Source organism: Somniosus microcephalus, chromosome 5 (genome assembly GCF_052327205.1).
Source record: "Somniosus microcephalus isolate GS21.2 chromosome 5, FLI_Smic_1.0, whole genome shotgun sequence".
NCBI classification, from domain to species: Eukaryota; Metazoa; Chordata; class Chondrichthyes; order Squaliformes; family Somniosidae; genus Somniosus; species Somniosus microcephalus.
Window position 1 is genome coordinate 125,555,554 of NC_140991.1, and position 23,188 is coordinate 125,578,741.

General features: G+C 46.3%; 1 protein-coding gene across 2 annotated transcripts in view; it reads left to right on the top strand.

The window, feature by feature from the left end:
* The window catches only part of galnt1 (UDP-N-acetyl-alpha-D-galactosamine:polypeptide N-acetylgalactosaminyltransferase 1), a 244,408-nt gene extending 221,540 nt beyond the window's left edge, over positions 1–22,868 (top strand). For both annotated transcript variants that reach the window (XM_085988177.1, XM_085988178.1), the window contains exon 12: positions 21,438–22,868. In XM_085988177.1, the coding sequence (XP_085844303.1) occupies positions 21,438–21,584 (147 nt within the window). In that variant the 3' untranslated portion in view covers positions 21,585–22,868. The remainder of the gene's footprint in view (positions 1–21,437) is intronic.
* Positions 22,869–23,188: the final 320 nt, after the last annotated feature.

The following is a 23,188-nucleotide window of genomic DNA, read 5'->3' on the forward strand; positions in this document are numbered from 1 at the left end:
TCGGGAGTCCATCACTCAGCCGGCACTGAAAGCTGAATGGCTGCGATCTGTCAAAAGTGACAGCCTTCACTTTCAGTGCCGGTGACAGTTCTAACTGAGTCTGCGTAGAAGGACTCAGGTTAGAAGTCAGACTGTCAATGTTTGACAGCTTCAAACAGCTGTGAAACACTGATATTTCATCTGTCAAAAACTCTTGACAGATGAAATTTCAGTCTGTGACGTCACCTGTTGCTGGACGGCCCTTAATTGGCCTGCTGAGCCTGCTGGGCGGCCTCAACAAGGTCAATCAAGGGAAAATCGTGTCGATTTGGCCGGACGTCGATGGAGGCGGGACTAAAACCTGAAAGTTGTAGTCCCGCCTCCTTCCCGACTGCTGAATGAAAATCCAGCCCAAAGAATCTGCAAAGGGATATAGATAGGTTAAGTGAGTGGGCAAAAATTTGGCAGATGGAGTATAATGTGGGAAAATGTGAGGTTATCCACTTTGGTAGGAAAAATAAAAAAGCAAATTATTATTTAAATGGAGAGAGACTACAAAATGCTGCAGTAGAGGGATCTGGGGGTCCTTGTACATGAAACACCAAAAGTTAGCATGCAGGTACAGCAAGTAATTAGGAAGGCAAATGGAATATTGGCCTTTATTGCAAGGGGGATGGTGTTTAAAAGTAGGGAAGTCTTGCTAGAACTGTACAGGGTGTTGGTGAGACCACACCTGGAGTACTGCATACAGTTTTGGTCTCCTTATTTAAGGAAGGATATATTTGCATTGGAGGCAGTTCAGAGAAACATATAAACATCGAAAATAGGAACAGGAGTAGGCCATTCGGCCCCTTGAGCCTGTTCCGCCATTTAATGAGATCATGGCTGATCATCTAAATTCAGTACCCTGTTCCTGCTTTCTCCCCATATCCCTTGATCCCTTTAGCCTTAAGAAATATATCTAACTCCTTCTTGAATATATTTAATAAGTTGGTCTCAACTGCCTTCTGTGGTCAAGAATTCCACAGGTTCACCACTCTCTGGGTGAAGAAATTCCTCCTCATCTCAGTTCTAAATGGCTTACCCCTTAGACTGTGACCCCTGGTTCTGGACTCCCCCGCCATTGGGAACATCCTTCCTGCATCTAGTCTGTCTAGTCCTGTTAATTTTATAAGTTTCAATGAGATCCCCTCATATTCTTCTAAACTCTAGCGAATATAAGCCTAATCAACCCAATCTCTCTTCATAAGTCATTCCTGCCATCCCAGGTATCAGTCTGTTTCACGAGGTTGATTCCTGAGATGAAGGGGTTGTCTTATGAAGAAAGGTTGAGCAGGTTGGGCCTATACTCATTGGAGTTTAGAAGAATGAGAGGTGATCTTATTGAAACATATAAGATTCTGAGGGGACTTGACAGGGTGGATGCAGGGAGGGTGTTTCCCCTCGTGGGGGAATCTAGAACTAGGGGGCATAGTTTCAGAATAAGGGGTCGCCCATTTAAAACTGAGATGAGGAGGAATTTCTTCTCTGAAGGTCGTGAATCTTTGGAATTCTCTACCCCAGAGAGCTGTGGAGGCTGTCATTGAATATATTTAATGTGGAGATAGACAGATTTTAGAACGATAAGGGAGTTAAGGGTTATGGGGAGCAGGCAGGAAAGTGGAGTTGAGGCCAAGACCAGATCAGCCATGATCTTATTGAATGGCGGAGCAGGCTCGAGGGGCCGAATGGCCGACTCCTGCTCCTATCTCTTATGTTCTTAACTAACCTCAGTAAATTATACTAAATGAGGTAAGTTATTTGAGATGATTAGGGATGGTAGAACTAAAAGGTTTGTATTATAAAATACATCGCTAAAGTTAGATGAGATGCAACAAAGTATTTATTTTTATCCAGAACCATTGTCCTCTGGAGCAGACTGAATGAACAGAATTTTATACCACCACAATCTGTGACCTCATGGCCTGACACATCACTCAATCCTCAATTACCATCAAGCTGGGAGACTAACCCTGATTCAGTGGAGAATGTAGAAGGGCATGCCAAGAGCAGCATCAGGCATACTTTAGAATGAGGTACCAACCTAGTGAAGCTACTATACAGGGCAAACTGCATGGTAAACACCAAAAGCAGCAGACTATAAGACAGAGTTGAGTGGACCCACAACTTGCAGATCAGAGCAAAATTTTGTATCCCTACCACATCATGTCATGCTCAATCGAGTAACTAATGGGACAAGGATGCTATTTCTGTCCTCAACCATGGTGGAGCCTAGCATATGAATGAAAGAAATAAGACCATGCCAAGTGGACTACCCTACTCGGCCTCCTTCCAAGGTCCCCATTGTTGCAGATGCCAATGTCAAACCAATTGAGTTCAACTTGCATGAAATTAAGAAGCAGCTGAGTGCACTGGACAGAGCAAATGCTATGGGCCCTGACAGTATCCCAGTAGTGCTGAAGACCTGTGTACCAGAGCTAGCCACTCCCCTAGCCAAGCCGTTCCAATACAGCTACCACACTGGCATCTATCCAACAATGTGGAAGGTTGCCCAAGTATGTCCTATCCACAAAAAAAAAGGATAAATCTAACCTAGCCAATTACTGCCCTATCAGCCTTTTCCCAATCACCAGTACGGTAATGGAAGGAATCATCAATAATGCCATGAAGCAACACCTATTCACCAATAACTTACTCACCAAGGCTCAGTTAAGATTTTGAGAGAACCATAAAGCTCCATCCCTGCTCGCAGCTTTGATCCAGACAAGGGCATAAGAGCTAAATGACAGAGGAGAGGTGAGAGTTGTGTCCACTGGCATCAAGGCAGCATTTAACCAAGTATGGCACCAAGGATTCCAAGCAAAACCCGAGCTCAATGGGGATCAAAGGGAAAACCATTCAGTGACTGGCTGTAGCCATACCTAACATTAAAGAAGATGGTTATGGTTGTGGTTGTTGGAGGGCAATCACCACAGCCCCAGAACTGCATTTGTATTGCATCTTTAACATAGTAAAACGTCCCAAGGTGCTTCACAGGAGCATTATTAGACAAAATCTGACACCAAGCCACGTGAGATATTGGACAGGTGACCGAAAGCTTGTTCGAAGAGTTAGGTTTTAAAGAGCATCTTAAAAGAGGAGCGAGAGGCAGAGAAATTTAGGGAGGGATCAAACATTGCTGCAGGAATTCCTTAAGGAAGTGTCATTCGGCCAACCATCTTTAGTTGTTTCATCAGTGACCTTCCCTCCATTATAAGATTGGGTTTGGGCTTTTCACTGACAATTCTATAGCATACAACTCCATTCACAGCTCCTGCAATAATGAAGTAACCCATGCAAGTTTGACAGCAAGATTTGGACAACATCCAGGTTTGGGCTGATGAGTGGCAGATAATATTCATGCCACATAAATGACAGGCAAAGACCGTCTCAAACAAGAGAAAGCCCAGCCATCTCCCCCTGACCTATAACAGCAGTACCATTGCTGGGTCCCCCACCATCAACATCTTGGTGTGGTCACCAGTGAACAGAAGCTTAACTGGACCATCCATATCAACACTGATTACTAGAGCAGGGCAGAGGCTGGGTACTCTACGATGAGTGGCTGGCCTCTTGACCCTCGAAGCCTCTCGACCATCTACAAGGCTCATCATGCTATGATTGAATATTCACCACTTGGGTGCAGCCACAACAACACTTAAGCTCAACACCATCTAGGATAGAGCAGTTCACTTAACCAATATTCATTCCATTAGATGCGATGTCCACACCCTCCATCACTAGCATACTGTAGTTGCAGTGTGTACAATCTGCAGGTTGATGCACTGTAGCAACTTACCAAGGTTACTCTGACAGTGCCTCCCTCCCCGCGACACTATATTGAGAAGGACAGAAGCAGAAAATGTCATGGGATCACATCCAAATTCCCCTTCAAGTCCCCACAATACAAACTTGGACATATATAAGAAATAGGAGCAGGAATAGGCCACTTGGCCCTCTCAAGCCTGCTCCGCCATTCAATAAGATCATGGCTGATCTAGGGCTGAAAGCCACTTCCCAGCCCGCTCCCCACAACCCTTCACTCCCTTATCTTGCAAAAATTTGTCTATCTCCACTTTAAATGTATTTAATGATCCAGCCTCCACAGCTCTCTGGGGCAGAGAATTCCACAAATTTACGACCCTCTGCGAGAAGAAGTTCCTCCACATTTCAGTTCTAAAAGGGCGACCCTTTATTCTGAGACTGTGCCCCCGAGTTCTAGATTTCCCCATGAGGGGAAACAACCTCTCTGCATCTACCCTGTCGAGCCCCCTCAGTACAGGAAACTCTCGTTTAAACGGCACCTAAATATCCAGAATTCTCTATTAACCAGCAAAATTCATACTCCGAAAACAACACCTCAATAACCGGAAATGTTGCCGAGTCCAAGTCTCCCGCGGTGACCGAGTTAGTCAGTGGGAGTAGATCTCCAAACTGCCACTACTCGGCTTCTTGGCGCTGTCGGAAGTCCGAACACCTCAATAACAGGAGTCTGACTCTCCCGCGCTGCCGGTAGTCTCTTCCGATCAGCCAATTACTGTATACTGCACATTTCTTGATTTTTAAAAAATTTTTGTTTGTTAAAAATAGCCTCGGTAGATAACCCTCTCCGTCATCCGGAATTTTTAATCAACCGGCATCATCCCGGTCCCGTCGGTGCTGGATACCAAAGAATTTCCTGTATCTTATATGTTTCGATAAGATCACCTCTCATTCTTCTAAATTCCAATGAGTATAGGCCCAGCCTGCTCAACCTTTCCTCATAAGTCAAATCCCTCATCTCTGGAATTAACCTAGTGAATCGTCTCTGAACTGTCTCCAATGCAATTATATCCTTCCTTAAATAAGGAGACCAAAACTGTACGCAGTACTCAAGGTGTGGTCTCACCAATACCTTGTACAGTTGTAGCAGGGCTTCCCTGCTTTTATTCTCCAACCCCCTTGAAATAAAGGCCAACATTCCATTTGCCTTTTTGATTACTTGCTGTACCTACATGCTAACTTTTTGTGTTTCATGCACAAGGACCCCCAGGTCCCTCTGAACTGTAGCATTTTGTAATCTCGCTACATTTAAATAATAGTTTGCTTTTTTATTTTTCCTGTCAAAGTGGATAACCTCGCACTTTCCCACATTATACTCCATCTGCCAAATGTTTGCCCACTCACCTAGCCTGTCTATATCCCTTTGCAGATTCGTTGGGCTGGATTTTGATACTGGAGGTGTGTAGGAGGCGGTACTACAACTTTTGGGGTTGTAGTCCCGCCTCCATCGAGTTGTGGCCAACCCACGCGATTTTCACTTGATTGACCTTGTTGAGCCCGCCCAGCGGGCTCAGCAGGCCAATTAAGGGCCATCCGGCAACAGGTGACGTCACAGATTGACATTTCATCTGTCAAGAGCTTTTGACAGATGAAATATCAGCGTTTGACAGCTCTTTGAAGCTGTCAAACACTGACAATCTGTACACTAAGTTAATTCCTTCCTCTCAGGCTGATTTAGAGATCTCTCCAGAACAGAAAGCTGAATGCTGCAACTTTTGACAGCTCGCAGCCATTCTGCTTTCTGTGCCGCTGAGATGAGGGACTCCCGAGACCTGAAAGAAGGAAGGCTGTAAAGGTAAGTAAATGTAAGTAAAACTTATTTAAACACTTTACACACACCAAACACACTTACCTCTGCACTCATGCACACATCACTCACCTGAACACCAGACATCTCGAACCCTCCAAGCCCTTCAGCCCGACGGACCACCTCGCTAACTTGACGTGGTTTGGAGCCGTCGGGAATCCCACACTTCAGGGATAAAATAAAAATAGGGATTAGGCTAAAAACTGCCTGTTAACTACCTGTTAACAGGCAGTTAATTGGCACTAATCCCCTTCCCGCCTCGGGGAGGCAGGTCCCAGCACAGGTCGGGTATCCGCCTCCTTTGAAACTGGCATGGAGGCGGGTTGTGGGGTGGGATTGGTTCGTGCCCCCCGATTTTGCGAATTTAACCCCCCACACGCCTCCAATCCCATCTCAACAGCCCAATGAAAATCGAGCCCATTGAGTCCACTGCACAACTTGCTTTCCCACCCATCTTTGTATCATCTGCAAACTTGGCTATATTACACTCGATCCCTTCATCCAAGTCATTAATATAGATTGTAAATAGTTGGGGCCCAGCACTGATTCTTGTGGCCCCCCACTAGTTACCGTTTGCCAACCAGAAAATGACCCATTTATCCCGACTCTCTACTTTCTGTTAGTTAGCCAATTCTCTATCCATGCTAATATATTACCCCCAACTCCGTGAGCTCTTATCTTATGCAGTAACCTTTTATGTGGCACCTTATCAAATGTCTTCTGGAAATCCAAATACACCACATCCACTGGCTCACCCCTTGTCCACCCTGCTTGTTACATCCTCAAAGAACTCCAGCAAATTTGTTAAACATGATTTCCCTTTCCTAAAACTCTGTTTGACTGCAGTATGGTTTTTCTAAATGTACTGCTACTGAAGGACTCCAGCATTTTCCCAACGACAGATGTTAAGCTAACTGGTCTATAGTTTCCTGCTTTCTGTCTCCCTCCTTTCTTAAATAGGAGTGTTAGATAAGCGGTTTTCCAATCCGCTGGGACCTCTCCAGAGTCCAGGGAATTTTGGTATATTGCAACCAATGCATCCACTATCTCTGCAGCCACTTTTAAGACCCTGGAATGCAGGCCATCTGGTCCAGGGGACTTGTCGTCTTTTAGTCCCATTATTTTACCGAGTACTATTTCCTTAGTGATAGTGATTGTCTTTAGTTCCCCGCTCCCTGTGGCCCCTTGATTATCCATTATTGGGATGTTGTTAGTGTCTTCTACAATGAATACAGATACAGTATATTTGTTCAGAGTCTCTGCCATTTCCCCGTTCCCCATAATTAATTCTCCAATCTCATCCTTTAAGGGACCAATGTTTACTTTAGCTACCCTCTTCCTTTTTATATACCTGTAGAAGCTCTTACTATCTGTTTTAATGTTTCTTGCCAGCTTACTCTCATAATTCATCTTCTCACTCTATTATATTTTTAGTTAACCTTTGCTGGTTTTTAAAAATTTCCCAATCCTCTGGTCTCCCACCAATCTTGGCAACATTGTATGCCTTCGTTTTCAATTTGATACCATCCTTTACTTCCTTAGTTAGCCACGGATGGTGCTCCCTTCTCTTAAAATCTTTCTTCCTCACTGGAATATATTTTTGTTGAGAGTTATGAAATCTCTCTTTAAATGTCCGCCACTGCATTTCAACGTTCTTACCCTTTAATTTGTTTTTTCCAGTCCACTTTAGCCAGTTCTGCCCTTATGCCATTATAATTGCCTTTGTTTAAGATCAGGACACTGGTTTGGGATACAACTTTCTCACCCTTGAACTGAATTTGAAATTCAACCATGCTATGATCACTCTTTCCTAGAGGATCCTTTACTATGAGATAATTTATTAATTCTGTCTCATTACATAGTACCAGATCCAAGATAGCCTGCTCCCTGGTTGGTTCCATTACGTACTGTTCTAGGAAAACATCCCGGATGCACTCTATGAACTCCTCCTCCAGGCTACCATGGCCAATTTGATTTGTCCAATGAATATGGAGATTAAAATCACCCATGATTATTACCATACCTTTTTTACAGGCCTCCATTATTTGTTGATTTATACTCTGTCCAACAGTATTGCTACAGACTACGCCCACCAGAGACATTTTCTCATTTTTTATCTCCACCCAAACCGATTCTACATCTTGATCTTCTGAGCCAATATCACTTCTCACCACTGCACTGATCCCATCTTTTACCAACAAAGCCACCCCACCTCCCTTTCCTTTCTTTGTATCCTTCCGAATTATCATATACCCTGGAATATTCAGTTCCCAGCCCTGGTCGCCTTGCAACCACGCCTCTGTAATGGCGATCAGATCATACCCATTTGTATCTATTTGTGCCGTCAACTCATTTATCTTGTTAGGAATGCTGTGTGCATTCAGATATAGAGCTTTTAACTTTGTCTTTTTACCATTTTTCCTTGTTTTGGCCTTTTTTTCTGTTACACTCTTTTATTTTTAAACATTCTGTCCCTTCCTGTCACACTTTGGTTATTATTTCCCCCATCTCTAGCCTGCTCTATTGCTTTCTCATTTCTCATTGACTTTTTATTTTCCTGCTCACCTGGATCCTCCCCCCTCCCCCCACTATTTAGTTTAAAGCCCTCTCGACAGCCCTAGTTATTCGACTTGCCAGGACTCTAGCCCCAGCATGGTTCAAGTGAAGCCCGTCCAAACGGAACAGCTCCCTCTTATCCCAGTACTGGTGCCAGTGCCCCACAAATCGAAACCCATTTCTCCCACACCACACTTGTTCATTTCTCTGATCTTATTTACCCTATGCAAATTCGCTCGTGGCTCAGGTAGTAATCCAGAGATTATTACCTTTGTGGTTTTGCTTTTGAATTTAGTCCCTAGCTGCTCATACTCTCTCAGCAGAACCTCTTTCTTTGTCCTACCTATGTCATTGGTACCTACGTGGACCATGACAACTCCCACTCCAAGTTTCTCTCCAGCCCAGAGGAGATGTCCTTAACCCTGGCACCGGGCAGGCAACACAGCCTTCGGGACTCACGCTCTCGACTGCAGAGAACAGTACCTATCCCCCTCACTATACTCTTCCCAATCGCTACAACATTTCTTTTTCCTCCCCCCCCACTTGAATGGCTCCCTGTCCCATGGTGCTGTGGTCAGTTTGCTCATCCTCCCTGCAGTCCCTGGCCTCGTCCACACAGGGAGCAAGAATCTCATACCTGTTGGACAAGGCCAAGGGCTGAGGCTCCTCCACCACTACCTCCTGGATCCCAATACCTGCCTCGCTTGTAGTCACACCCTCCTGTCCCTGACCATGGGCCAAATTGGAAGTAATTATTCTAGTGGGTGTGACTGCCTCCTGGAACATAGTGTCCAGGTAACACACCCCCTCCCTAATGTGTCAGTGTCTGAAGCTCGGACTCCAGCTCATCAACTCTGAGCCGAAGTTCCTCGAGCAGCCAACATTTGCTGCAGATGTGGTCGCCCTGGACCTCGATGGAGTCCACGAGCTCCCACATGCAAAAACAACACTGTGGTAAACCACTGTCATACCTGTCTGTGTCTGTATGTGTATTCCACTAGGTACAGGTCTGGACATGCCTCGGCTGACTCCTCCCACTATTCCAGGTATATAAGTGACTACCTCCCAGTCCCTTAGTATTCTGGACGGGTCAACCACTCGAGACAAGACCTTCATTCTTTAGTTAATAAAAGCCTGATTGTTACTCGCTCAACCTCAGTCTTTTGAGTAATTGATGGCGCATCAAACACATTGCCTGGTCTCCCATCTCAATTAATTAATTCGTTTTAAAATTTGGAACACATATCTTTTAATCTACACCAAGGCACTTAAATTTAGACACTCAAGTTTGGGGGAAAAAAGCGAGAAATACTCAGCAACCAATCACTTACCTGCTTTCTGGTGACATCACACTTCGATTGAACTCTCCCGTGTTTTGGTGCTCTCGCTCTGCTCCCGCTGCTTTTGAACTCTCCCGGGTTTTGGCGCTCTCACTCTGCTCCCGCTGCTTTTGAACTCTCCCGGGTTTCTTCGCTGTTCCTTCATTGTCGCTGGATCAAAATCCTGGAACTCCCGACTTAACACCATTGAGCACCATCTCCACAGTAAGGATCAAGGAGATGGTCCACTACTACGGTCTCAGGACAACTATAGATGGGCAAGAAATGTAACCCTTATAATGTTAGCCATGTCCCAAGAATAATTTAAAAAAATAAACATAGTAGGTATTGATCCCTTTAAAGGAGAACTTGACAGATTCCTGAATGAAGAGGACATTCCCTGTTATTGAGGATAAATTGCTAGTTAGTTTCCGATTGTGAGGAGTTATTAGTTACCACGGTCCCTTGGAGCTTTCCTTGATTGCCATAGCAAGTCAGTGAGGAAGTTCCCATAATTTCTTCTGAATTGGCTGCAGGTTTCTTGTTCTTTGTCTTTCTCAGGAGGATTGCATGGTTGGGGAAGTGGTGTGATTGTTGCACCATATCTGATTGAATTGGACTCATTGGGTCTGATGGTCTTGCCTCATTTTTTCTTTTTGTATCTTCATATGTAGATTCATTATGGAATGGAAAATATTATGTTACCCATTTCAAAGTGCCTTACTGCAATAAAGCTCTCAGCAGTCACAGTGCATTGTGGGAGTTCTAGCACACTCACAAATGGACTCACAGAATGCATTGATACTGATATACTATCCTGTGTGTGAACCAGGAGAGTGAAACAATTTGACCATCATGCAAATGTTGCTCTTTGTGTAATTACCTTGAAATTAATTTTTGCTGTGTGTCTTTATAATACATGCAAATTGTTTTATTTCCTATGTCACCTGAGTAAATTAATTATTTATGCAGTTTCCATCAGACTGCATTCTGTCATCAGATGTTGGGTTCCTTTTGAAAATAATCATACTGGGAATGATTTGTGTACTCGGTTCACGTGTTCTTAGTCTAGTACTTAGAGGTTTATACGCTATGTGAGTGCAGCTGACTGTAGACATGTGGGTATGTCTGCCTTGGCTGCACCCTTATTGTAAACCAGTCTGGTTCCCTTATCCCACAGGAATCTGTGTTGGGGCCTCAACTATTTACTGTATTAATTACTTGGATGATGGGATAGAAAGCTACACATCCCAATTTGACAATGACACAAAGATAGGCGACATTGTAGACAGTGTAGATGAAAGCATAAAATTATAAAGAGATATTGATAGATTAAGTGAATGGGCAACATTGTGGCAAATGGATTTCAACATAGGCAAATGTGAGGTCATCCACTAAGGACCTAAAAAAGATAGAACAGAGTACTTTCTAAATGGTGAAAAGCTAAAAACAGTGGAGGTCCAAAGAGACTTTGGGGTCCAGGTACATAGATCATTAAAATGTCATGAGCAGGTATAGAAAATAATCAAAAAGGCTAATGGAATGCTGGCCTAGAGGACTAGAATACAAGAGGGTAAAAGTTATGCTACAGCTACACAAAGCCCTGGTTAGACCACACCTGGAGTGCTGTGAGCAGTTCTAGACACGACACCTTAGGAAGGATATATTGGCCTTGGAGGGAGTGCAGTGTAGGTTTACCAGAATGATACCCGGACTCCAAGGTAAATTACGAGGAGAGATTACACAAACTAGGTTTGTATTCCATGGAATTTAGAAGGTTAAGGGGTGATTTGATCAAAGTTTTCAAGATATTAAGGGGAACAGATAGGGTGGATAAAGAGAAACTATTTCCGTAGTTTGGGGAGTCTAGGACTGGGGGCATAGTCTAAAAAATTAGAGCCAGACCTTTCAGGAGTGAAATTAGGAAACACTTCTACACACAAAGGGTGGTAGAAGTTTGGAACTCTCTTCCACAAACGGCAATTGACGCGAGATCAATGGTTAATTTTAAATCTGAGATCGATGTTAACTAAAAGTATTAAAGGATATGGGGCAAAGGCCAAAGGAGTTAGGTCACAGATCAGCCATGATATCATTGAATGGCAGAACAGGCTCGAGGGCCTAAATGGCCTACTGCTGTTCCTATGTTATTCCAAAGGCATCCTATTGCATCTGGTGGTATTCTGTGTAGCTCAGAATATTTATATTTTTACAAAAACTCTCCTGCCCTACCCACTGGATAAGTTTGCTGGACCATCAAGGGAGCTCTGGATCTGGCCTTGAGGGAATTCTGAACTGTATCTGACCTGGTATGTTAGATTAGCATGTTCTCAGTGTGAGTCCTTTGGAGGGATATTAAGATGTAAAAATTAGGTCATTGGTTTTCAGACTACCATTAACATTGAAGAAATTACTTCCTTTTTATACCAGTGATTTTATTAATCTGTGTGAACCCAGCTCTGTACAAGGATGTCTTCTCTCTTAAGAGGGAAACTGTAAATGATGATCAATGATTAAGCTAAAATTGCTATCTGTGTAGATTACTCCATTTTCAGTCAGTGGTGGTTTGGTAGCGTGAATCTATTCTGTGAAATGGTTCAGCTGACAAATTGTTAATCTTCGCAGTTGTTACACTGTCTAACCTCATTTGAAATATAGGCCTAGAAATTCAGTGGATAGCGCCAGCCATTAACGCCATAAGAGGGGTCTACTTCCAGCGCTAGGCACTTTGCGCCCGGGCGCAGCGCGATCCGCGCCGACGCCCAAATTCAGTTGACATTTAGCGCCGGCGCAAAGTGTTTGCGCCCGCTCAGGTGCGCGCGCAGCTTATGACGTCATATCGTCGCGCAACGCTGTTTGTGCGCCCCAAACCGGAAATTCAGTGGCGCCCGCCCAATGTGGGCGTGGCGCTGCTAAGAACTGTGAAGTGGAACGCAACAGAGGCCCTGTGGGCCTCGGGGAGCGCTAATTAAAGGGCACTTACACTGACCTATAAAGCCCAGCCATTTTGCTGCAATGACTTTACTGCTTTGGATTTCTGGACAGAGACCAAGGGACAGAGCTAACTGATTTGGGACAACATAGGAGAGGTATTTTTGGCTTCTGGCCAGTGCTTTGACATTTGACTCATTGTGATTTCACTGTTTTCAACTTCATTATGGGGGCTGTATGGGGGTGCAACCCTGAGTTGCAGCATTATGTGCGAAGGGCTCGCAGACGCTGTGAGAGAGGGCCAGCCATGCCTAGACGCAGAGGGGCCATCAGGCGTCGGCAACGTAGGCCTTACACACTCCGGCAATACCGGCAGCAGGTGTCCTATCTCACCATGACTGCGGCGCATTGTGTGAAGAGGCTGCGCTTCAGAAGGGAGGTGGTTGCAGAGATCTGCCAGCTGCTTCACAGAGATCTGCGTCCACAGCTGATGTGCAGGACGTCTCTCTCGGTGGAAGTGAAGGTCACGGTGGCTCTGAGCTTTTATGCAAGCGGCTCCTTCCAAGCCGCTGCTGGGGACATAGCGAACATCTCCCAGTTTGCCGCGCGTCGCTGCATCCGGCAGGTCACCGATGCACTTTTCGCGAGGAGACACCAATTCATCTCCTTCCCCATGACCCGACAGAGGCAGGAGCAGCGTGCAGTCGGATTTGGCAGGTTCGCGGGCTTCCCCATGGTGCAGGGCGCCATTGACTGCACGCATGTGGCTATGCGGGCACCTATCCACAATGCCGAGGATTACCGCAACCGGAAGGGCTACCATTCCCTCAATGTACAGCTGGTGTGTGACCACAGGCAGCGCATCCTAGCTGTCAATGCCCGCTTCCCAGGAAGCAGCCACGATGCATTCATCCTGCGCCAGACTACTGTGGCTGACATGTTCGAGGCACAGCCTCCACCAAGGGGATGGCTTATTGGGGACAAGGGCTACCCTTTGTGTACATGGCTCATGACCCCGCTCCGCGCGCCCAGGACCCCAGCGGAGGAGGCATACAACGAAAGCCATCAAGCCACAAGGAACATCATAGAGCAAACGATAGGCGTCCTCAAGCAACGGTTCCGCTGCCTGGATCGTTCCGGCGGCTCTCTACAGTACTCGCCGGATAGAGTCTCCCAGTTCATCGTCGTGTGCTGCATGCTGCACAACCTGGCTATCCGCAGGACTCAGGCACTGCCACCTGACATTGCACCACCACCTCAGGAGGACGAGCAGGAGGACCATGAGGAGGAGGAGGAGGAGGAGTACCAGCCCAGGAGGGAGCCACAAGGGCCGTCCGCCGGGGGCTTATTGCTCGACACTTCTAGGCCCCCTGTCGGAATGGGCTGTGGAAATGTACGCACCTGAAGGCAGCCGCTCCGCAAGCCCTCAGCCGGATAACGCAACAACCACTTGAAACATGACACCTGGACATGCTGAATAAATAAAACGCTTTATTTCACAAACTCAGGGCCCTTCCCACATGAAACAGAAAAACAGACAAGAGCCCCAAAAAACAGTCAAAAACATCTGTTGCTCCCAAAACCTGGGGAGGACTTACAAAACTTGGCCATCCAAATGGCCTTCAACATCGGCCTTACAAAAATAAGGGCCCCCCTCCACAACACAAACACCCCCATATATAAAAAAACCGCTCTCACCACACTCTAGTGGGTGTGCCGAGAGGGCGAGTCCTTAGACAGCCTTCCCCGGCCCCTGCCCGACCTGCTGCTCCACCTCAACCTGGGCCCTGTGGCTGGGACAAGGCTGGGGGAAGGCTCATGAGGGCCCCGAGGCGTGTCGGCAGATGCCCTTGGGGGTCGGCCTAGACGACGCACGTCCCGGGAGGGGCCGGCTGCTGACTGCTGCAGCTGTCGCTGGCCAGCATCAGTGCCAGCAGCAGCTCGTCGCACCTTGGCTGGGGGAGTGGCAGTGTCGGCTGCACCAAGGGGGGCAAGCTGGCTGATGGCAGGCGCGCGATGTTCGCCAGAGACACTGGCACTCGGCCGGCCTGGCAGTGCAGCAGGCGCAGCTATCTGGTGGAGGCCAGACCGCTGTGCTGCAGCAGGGCGGCGGGTGCCGTGGCGAAGCCTCTGCGCCACAGCGAGTGTGGCAGAAGTGAGTGCCCGAACTGCCCTGGTATGTGGCCGCATCAGCTGTGCCAGTGTCTGGACGGCACCACTCATCTCGTGAGTCGCGTCCTGCACTGCCGCGAGATGCTGGACACCCCTGTCATGGGCTGCCGCGAGTTGTTCCACCCCCCTGGCCTGTGATTCCCCGAATGCGACCACACTCTGAGCCAGGGACTGAATGGCCTGAGGCATCTGGTCCACAACCCCCATGAACTCCTGGTGGCGCCGCTCAGAGGCCGCCGAGATCTCTTCGAGGAGGCGCACCTCCTGGGCGAGGACCCTCTCCGGACTGGAGGGAGGACTCTCCCTCTGGGGAGAAGGCGGCCGAGCTGGCCGAACCCTCCCGCCTGCCTCAACCCCACTGGGCCCAGGATCTGCCCTCCCCTGCAACACCTCCCCCCTCTGGGGAGCAGGCCGGCGTGCTGCCAGACCCTTCCCGCGTGCCTCAACCCCACTGCGCCCAGGATCTGCCCTCCCCTGCAACACCTCCCCCCTCTGGGGAGCAGGCCGGCGTGCTGCCGGACCCTTCCCGCGTGCCTCAACCCCACTGGCCACAGGATCTGCCCTCCCCTGCAACACTTCCCCCTGGCTCTCCTGCAGGCCAGACGTCCCCCCTCCATTGCCATCCCCTGGCGCGGCTGAGGGTTCCCCCGATGTGCCGCCTTCCTCCTGGTCCTCGTCGTCCTCCTCCTCCAAGGGCCTGGCACTCGGAGCTTCAGGGACCACCTCCTCCTCAGCAGCTGAAAGCAGGAAGGCATAAGAGTAGCTTTAGAGTGAGGACACGGTGTCAGCGAGGGAGGCCTGAGTGGTGGCATTATGCGCATTTGTCGGTCAGTGGGAAAGGATCTAGATCTGAAGCGCTAGGGCAACGAGAGAGGTCCAACCGGTCATGTCCTTACCAGTGGGTTCCAGTACAGGGTCCGCATCTCCGATCGCAACAGGGCCAGTCACCCGGGAACGCATGAGTCCAGCCACGCTCTCCTCCAGATCAGTGAGCGCCTGGTACTGGGGACGGCCTCCACCAGTGACAGTCTGGCTCCTCAAATTCCTTGCCAGCTTGGCCTGCAAGAGAAAGGACGGACTCTAAGTACAGTGTGGTGCCCTGTTGCTGTGTGCACTGCCTCCCATGGTGGAATAGCTTGGCCAGTGTGGTGCCCTGTTGCTGTGTGCACTGCCTCCCATGGTGGAATAGCTTGGCCAGTGTGGTAAGTGCAGAAAGTGCTATTGATGATCATGCCAGTGCCATTGCTGCGGGAGGAGGGCTGCCCATTAGGCCTTTGAGGTCCCTTTGCCCATAATGTGAGGTTCACATGCAAGGATGAGGAGGACACTGGAAAGGGTACTCACCTTCACCAACCGAGTGAGGTCGTTGAACTTCTTGCGGCATTGGTCCGCACTCCTGGGGACATCGCAGGTGGATGACACCCTGCGGGCGATTCTCCTCCAGGCTTTCCTGTACTCGCTCCTGGGAGCCTTGTTGCCACTGTCCGGGCACAAGATCTGTCTTTTGTCCTCCACACCATTAATGAGCACCCTCAGAGCATGCTCGGAGAAGCGCTGCGCTCATTCACGGGCCCTCTTCATGTCTCCTGGCGCTATTTTGGCCCACCAGCAGTGTTGAGGCCTAGCTGCAGGGCTCCAGTATGCAGGGCGTGGCAGCAGTCAAAGTCGACCCTTCCCCCTTTAAGAGCTGGCCGGCGTCAGGGTGTCTGCTGTCAATCAAAACATGACCGCACCTGCGCTGCGCCCGGCCTCGGCGTTATCAGGCCGCATCGCCGGATTAGCGCCTGAACAGAGCATTGCAACGCCAGTTTCAGTGCTCGGCCAAACTCTTGGCCAACTCTACTGAATTTCGGCGAGGTGGCCTGCACTTTCCGGCGGGCGCTAACTTTAGCGAGCGCCCGACTTTAGCGCCCCAAAAGTGTCCAGACTGAATTTCTAGGCCATAGACTTTTGGTTTAAACAAAATGGAAGTGAAAATATATTTTTTGCCATTACCGTTATCTACCAGGATGGTAGAAGGCAAACTAGATGGACTTGTCTTTTTTTCATCTAGCAATTCGTTTGGACATGTCATGCATGAGGTTAGGGTAAAAATGAGTTCCTACCTGCCAATATTGTATTTTCCAAGATTTTCATTATCAACCAGTTTTCCTTTTCTTGGGTCTTTTAGGAAAAAAAAAACATCTATATACATACACACACGTACACAAGCCATCCCAAGTTTTTTTTAATATTTCAATGAACCTTTTGCAACATGTGGTAAGCTACAAACCAGTCTATAACACTGGAATTCAAGTCTGGAATCCATTAAAACCTAGAATTCCTTCTTGCTATATTCTTGCTCAAGAAGCTTTGAATGCTTCATCTCATGTTCCTATTTTTAGTTCATCTTTTTCTTTCAGTATGTTACATTTGTTTGTTCTATGTATCATCTGTTGTCATTTCATTTTTATTTCCTTTTACAATCCCTTTTTATTCAAGTTATTGCTTTACTTATTTAAATATAGACAAGTCTTTGTTAAAATGATGGAATCTTGCAGCATAGAAGAAGGCCATTCGGACTATTGTGCTTGTGCTGGCTCTTTAAAAGAGCTATCCAATTTGTCTCTCTTCCCTGCTCTTTCCCCATAGCCCTGCAAATTGTTCCTTTTCAAGTGTATATTCAATCCACTTTTGAAAGTTGCAATTGATCCTGCTTCCTTCACCCTTTCAGGTAGTGCATTCCAGATCATAACTCTGCGTAAAAACAAATTCTCCTCCTCTCCCCTCTGGTTCTTTTGCCAATGATGTTAAATCAGTGTCCTCTAGTTACTGACCCACCTGCCAGTGGAAACAGTTTCACCTTATTTCCTCTATCAAAACCCCCTTATAATTTTGAACACCTCTATTAAATTTCCCCTTAACCTTCCCTGCTCTAAGGAGAGCAATCCAAGCTGCTCTAGTCTCTCCACTAACCGAAGTCCCTCATCCGTGGTATCTTCTGGTAAATCTCCTTTGCACCCTCTCCAAGGCCTTGACATCCTTCCTAAAGTGTGGTGCCCAGAACTGGACACATTATTTTAGCTGAGATCTAACCAGTGATTTATAAAAGTTTAGCATAACTCCCTTGCCTTTGTACTCTATCCCTCGATTTATAAAGCCAAGGATCCCATTTGCTTTTTAACAGCTCTCGTTGTTGACTCCTGCTGGTACTATTTGACCTAGCTGTAGGTATGCTTCTACAGAGTGACATTGATTAGGGTCTTCCAACTGAAATGAAGAGATGTTTTATTACATAATATTTCATTAAGTAACCTAGTCGGGAAATGGAAAAATTAGTATTTGTGTACTTGTTTGAAATATGCCTACGTTCCTGCAGATTGAAAGGCCATTTTTTATCTGCCAGACTATCTGGTGTGTGTTGGTAGTTTTTAATACAATTATATTGTATATTCACTTTCTGAAACATTGTGAGCAATGTGGCTCTCCAGTCTCATTGGCGTTAATGCAGTCTCCTTGGTTGCTTTGACAGCTGCTTTCATTTTCATTTAAAATTTACAAAATTCTTGTATGTAGCTGTTAGTCTGGATAATAACACCTCTGATATCCTCCTTATGGTTTACCATGAAAGTCAAGTCAGATGTGCATTGTGTATTTATTTAAAACCATGTTCGATATATTGTCTATTGTATGTGAACTGAAAGGCATTTGTTTTTTTAATTCATTCCTGGGATGTGGGCGTCGCTGGCAAGGCCAGCATTTATTGCCCATCTCTAATTGCCCTCGAGAAGATGGTAGTGAGCCACCTTTTTGAACCGCTGCAGTCCATACGGTGTAGGTATTCCCACAGTGCTGTTAGGGAAGGAGTTCCAGGATTTTGACCCAGCGACGATGAAGGAACAGTGATATATTTCCAAGTCAGCATGGTGTGTCACTTGGAGAGGAACTTCAAGGTGATGGTGTTCCCATGCGCCTGCTGCCCTTGTCCTTCTAGATGGTAGAGGTCACGGGTTTGGGAGCTGCTGTCGAAGAAGCCTTGGCGAGTTGCTGCAGTGCATCTTGTAGATGGCACACACTGCAGCCATGGTGTGCCGGTGGTGGAGGGAGTGAATGTTTAAGGTGGTGGATGGGGTGCCAATCAAGCGGGCTGCTTTTCTCTGGATGGTGTCTGGCTTCTTGAGTGTTATTGGAGCTGCACTCATCCAAGCAAGTGGAGAGTATTCCATCACACTCCTGACTTGTGCCTTGTAGATGGTGGAAAGGCTTTGGGGAGTTAAGAGGTGAGACATTCGCCACAGAATACCCAGCTTCTGACCTGCTCTTGTAGCCACATTATTTATGTGGCTGGTCCAGTTAAGTTTCTGGTCAATGGTAACCCCCCAGGATGATGTTGGTGGGGGATTCGGCGATGGTAATGCCGTTGAATGTCAAGGGGGGGGGGGGGTGGTTAGACTCTCTCTTGTTGGAGATAATAATTTCCTGGCACTTGTGTGGCATGAATGTTACTTGCCATTTATCAGCCCAAGCCTGAATGTTGTCCAGGTCTTGCTGCATGCAGGCAAGGACTGCTTCATTATCTGAGGAGTTGCGAATGGCACTGAACACTGTGCAGTCATCAGCGAACCTTATGATGGAGGGAAGGTCATTGATGAAGCAGCTGAAGATGGTTGGGCTCAGGACACTGCCCTAAGGAACTCCTGCAGCGATGTCCTGGGGCTGAGATGATTTACCTCCAACAACCACTTTCCTTTGTGCTAAGTATGACTCCAGCCAGTGGAGAGTTTTCCCCCGATTCCCATTGACTTCAGTTATACTAGGGCTCCTTGATGCCACACTTGGTCAAATGCTGCCCTGATGTCAAGGGCAGTCACTCTCACCTCACTTCTGGAATTAAGCTCTTTTGTCCATGTTTGGATCAAGGCTGTAATAAGGTCTGGAGCCGAGTGGTCCTGGCAGAACCCAAACTGAGCATCAGTGAGCAGGTTATTGATGAGTAAGTGCCGCTTGATAGCACTATCGATGACACCTTCCATCACTTTGCGGATGATTGAGAGTAGACTGATGGGGCGATAATTGGCCGGATTGGATTTGTCCTGCTTTTTGTGGACCGGACATACCTGGGCAGTTTTCCACATTTTTGTGTAGATGCCAGTGTTGTAGCTGTACTGGAACAGCTTGGCTAGTTCTATAGCACAAGTCTTCAGCACGACAGTTGGGATGTCGTCAGGGCCCATAGCCTTTGCTGTATCCAGTGCGCTCAGCCATTTCTTAATGTCATGTGGAGTAAATCGAATTGGCTGAAGACTAGCTTCTGTGATGGTGGGGACCTCAGTAGGAGGTAGAGATGGATCACCCACTCTGCACTTCTGGCTGAAAATGCTTCAGCCTTGTCTTTTGCACTTACATGCTGGGTCCTGCCATCATTGAGGATCCTTCTCCTGTTAGTTGTTTAATTGTCCACCATCATTCATTTCTGGATGTGGTAGGACTGCAGAGGTTTGATCTGATCCGTTGGTTGTGGGATCGCTTAGCTCTGTCTATAGCATGCTGCTTCCGCTGTTTACCATGCATAGAGTCCTGTGTTGCAGCTTCCCCAGGTTGACACCTCATTTTTAGGTATGCCTGGTGCTGCTCCTGACATGCTCTCCTGCACTCCTCATTGAACCAGGGTTGGTCGCCTGGCTTGATGGTAATGGTAGAGTGAGGGATATGCCATAAGGTTACAGACTGTAGTGGAATACAATTCTGCTGCTGCTGATTGGCCCACAGCACCTCATGGCTCCCCAGTTTTGAGTACCTAGATCTGTTCTAAATCTATCCCATTTAGCACGGTGGTAGTGCCACACGATGGAGGGTTATTATGTACTAAAATAATCTGGGACCTTTTTTTGTGATCCGAAGTCAGTGTTGAGGACTCCCAGGGCCACTCCCTCCAACTGTATATCACTGTGCCGCCACCTCTGGTGGGTCTGTCCTGCTGGTGGGACAGAATATACCCAGGGATGGGGATGGAGATGTCTGGGACATTGGCTGAAAGCTATAATTCTGTGAGTATGACTATGCCAGGCTGTGGGACAGCTCTCTCACTTTTGTCACAAGTCCCCAGATCTTTGCAGGGTTGATTGGGCTGGGTGTGCCGTTGTCGTGTCCGAAGTCGGTGCTGAGGTCGATGCTGGGTGGTCCGTCCGGTTTTATTCTTATTATTGTTTTTTGTAGCGGTTTTGTACATTTCAGGGGGCAGTTAAGAGTCAACCACATTGCTGTGGGTCTGGAGTCACATGTAGGCCAGACCAGGTAAGGATGGCAGATTTTCTTCCCTAAAGAACGTTCGTGAACCAGATGGGTTTTTACAACAATCTGATAGCTTCGTTGTCACCATTACTGATGCTAGCTTTTTTTTAAATTCCAGATTTGTTTAATTTACTGAATTTAAATTCCCCAGCTGCCGTGGTGGGATTTGAACTCTCGTCTCGAGATCATTAGTCCAGGCCTCTGGATTACTAGTCCAGTAACATAACCACTATGTTACCAATCCCGGTACTGCGCAAATAGTTATTAGCAGCATATAATTGTTTCTTAAATGAGTCCAGGGCTTCCTCCTCCACTACGCTGTCTGGATTATTAACGAATACCAGGTCCAAATTAGCATTGCCTCTCAGCATCCTTGAAACAGTTATGCATTACATTTATCAAATCTGACTCTAAACCACTTGGATTTTCCCATTTTATATTTGGTTGCTTGAAGTCTCTCTGTAAAATAGCTTGTTTGTACTAGACTTTTTTAATCAGTTGTATTAGATCTGAGAGTAATAGCATTTTTTTTAATTTTTCAGAAGCTGACACTGTTGCATTTGAACAGTAACCAATGCTTGGATAAATCCACCGAGGTAGACAACCAGGTGCCCACCATGAAAGATTGCACTGGGAGCCGCTCACAACAGTGGATTCTGCGCAATGTCACACTCCCTGAGGTTTTCTGATGGGTCAGCTCTGAAGATTTTAATGGGCTACCTCTGTGCACCTTACTGCTAGCTCTGTACTTAAAATGAACTTTTATCATAGCAGCGAATAGGTTCACCCTCTGAGCATGTGGACTCATTTTGAAGGATGTTCAATACAAAAAATGTTGGTCTTAGAACTGCATTCCTTCTTTGTGGTTTGAGACTACAGACTTTGGAGAAACTGTGCACACTGATGTTTACATGATTGTTTCTAACCGATTTAAAAAGGGGAAAGTGGGGCTGACAAGATTGTTTGTTTAAATCTCACTGAATGAACTTGCACTGTTCATTAAGCAAATATGGTTTAATCTAGGAAGTGGTTCTGACAGATCACTGGTTTTCTGTGTCAGCAGCATATCATTGTAATTTAATTGCACAATTGTTGTATTTGTCTGAAATCGTGATATAACCCCAAAAATGTCCAAAATATCACACAACATTTTGGTTTATCCGTGGTAAACAATATTACATAATATCAGAGCAAGAATACAATGACTATATATAAAACATTCATTTGAATCACTTTTGTAAGAATAAAAATCTATTTAACAGGGACAGAATTCATGGAAAAATGAATAATACAATTATGATGACTTTAATTTTGTGTAGATTTTTATACCTCAATGAAGAATTAACCAGCTCTGATTTACAAATTGTGAACATTGTTTCGTTTGCCATAGCAATTGTTTAAGTTAACCCTTTCTTAATATGGCGTAATAGAAAAGCAGAGGCCACTTAGAGACAGGAAACTGTACAAAAAGCATTTTTTTCTTCAAGTATCTTATTTCATTTCATTTTTGCCCTTTGTAATTTCTCGTCCTGGTTTTGTAGACTGTTGAATCTTCTTCTTTTGGCTCCTTCCCAAATTATATCTAAGAACTGCTGCTATGAACCAGTCAAGGAGCATTTCACTAACCAGCTTCTGAAAGACGGTGAATAAATGTTTCTGTATAGTTTGGCTTTATATTCTCGATGAATAATGCATTTGCTCATAATGTTAGGAATGTGTGTGGCCTAGATTCTCTCGGATGTAGATTTTATTTTTTTTCCTTTTTTATATGTTTTGTTTTATAAAACCAATTAAATTCACTATAATACATGCTCATTCATCAGTGAACTGGGCTGCAGCTGGAGTTTTTGCAGGAAGAAGTCTTCACTCCGTCCATATACCGTCTTACCACTCATCATTTGCATAACTATACTAGATTCTGTGAAATACTGGTGATTGCTTTTTTTCCTAATAAAATTTTGAAAATGGTTTAAGTCATGTGTGTTTTCTACCTAGCTATATCAGACAGCAATAAAATATCCAATTTATACAAGACCTGTGTTAACTTTACTTTGAGTTTCTTTCCCCCATTTTCTCCCCTTTTCTCTCCTTTCCTGCAAGCACTAACTCATCCTTGGCTATAATTCCATGGATTCCCGCCACCTTCCAGTACCAATCTTTAGTAGCCATTTTTCATGTATTCCCCTCGAGCGTGTGTGTCGTCATGCTATTTGACCATGGAGAGTGTTATGGTCAAGGTTGAGCCTGTCCTCACCTGGCCATGTATTCACAACCTTCTAACAGGGGTCATTGA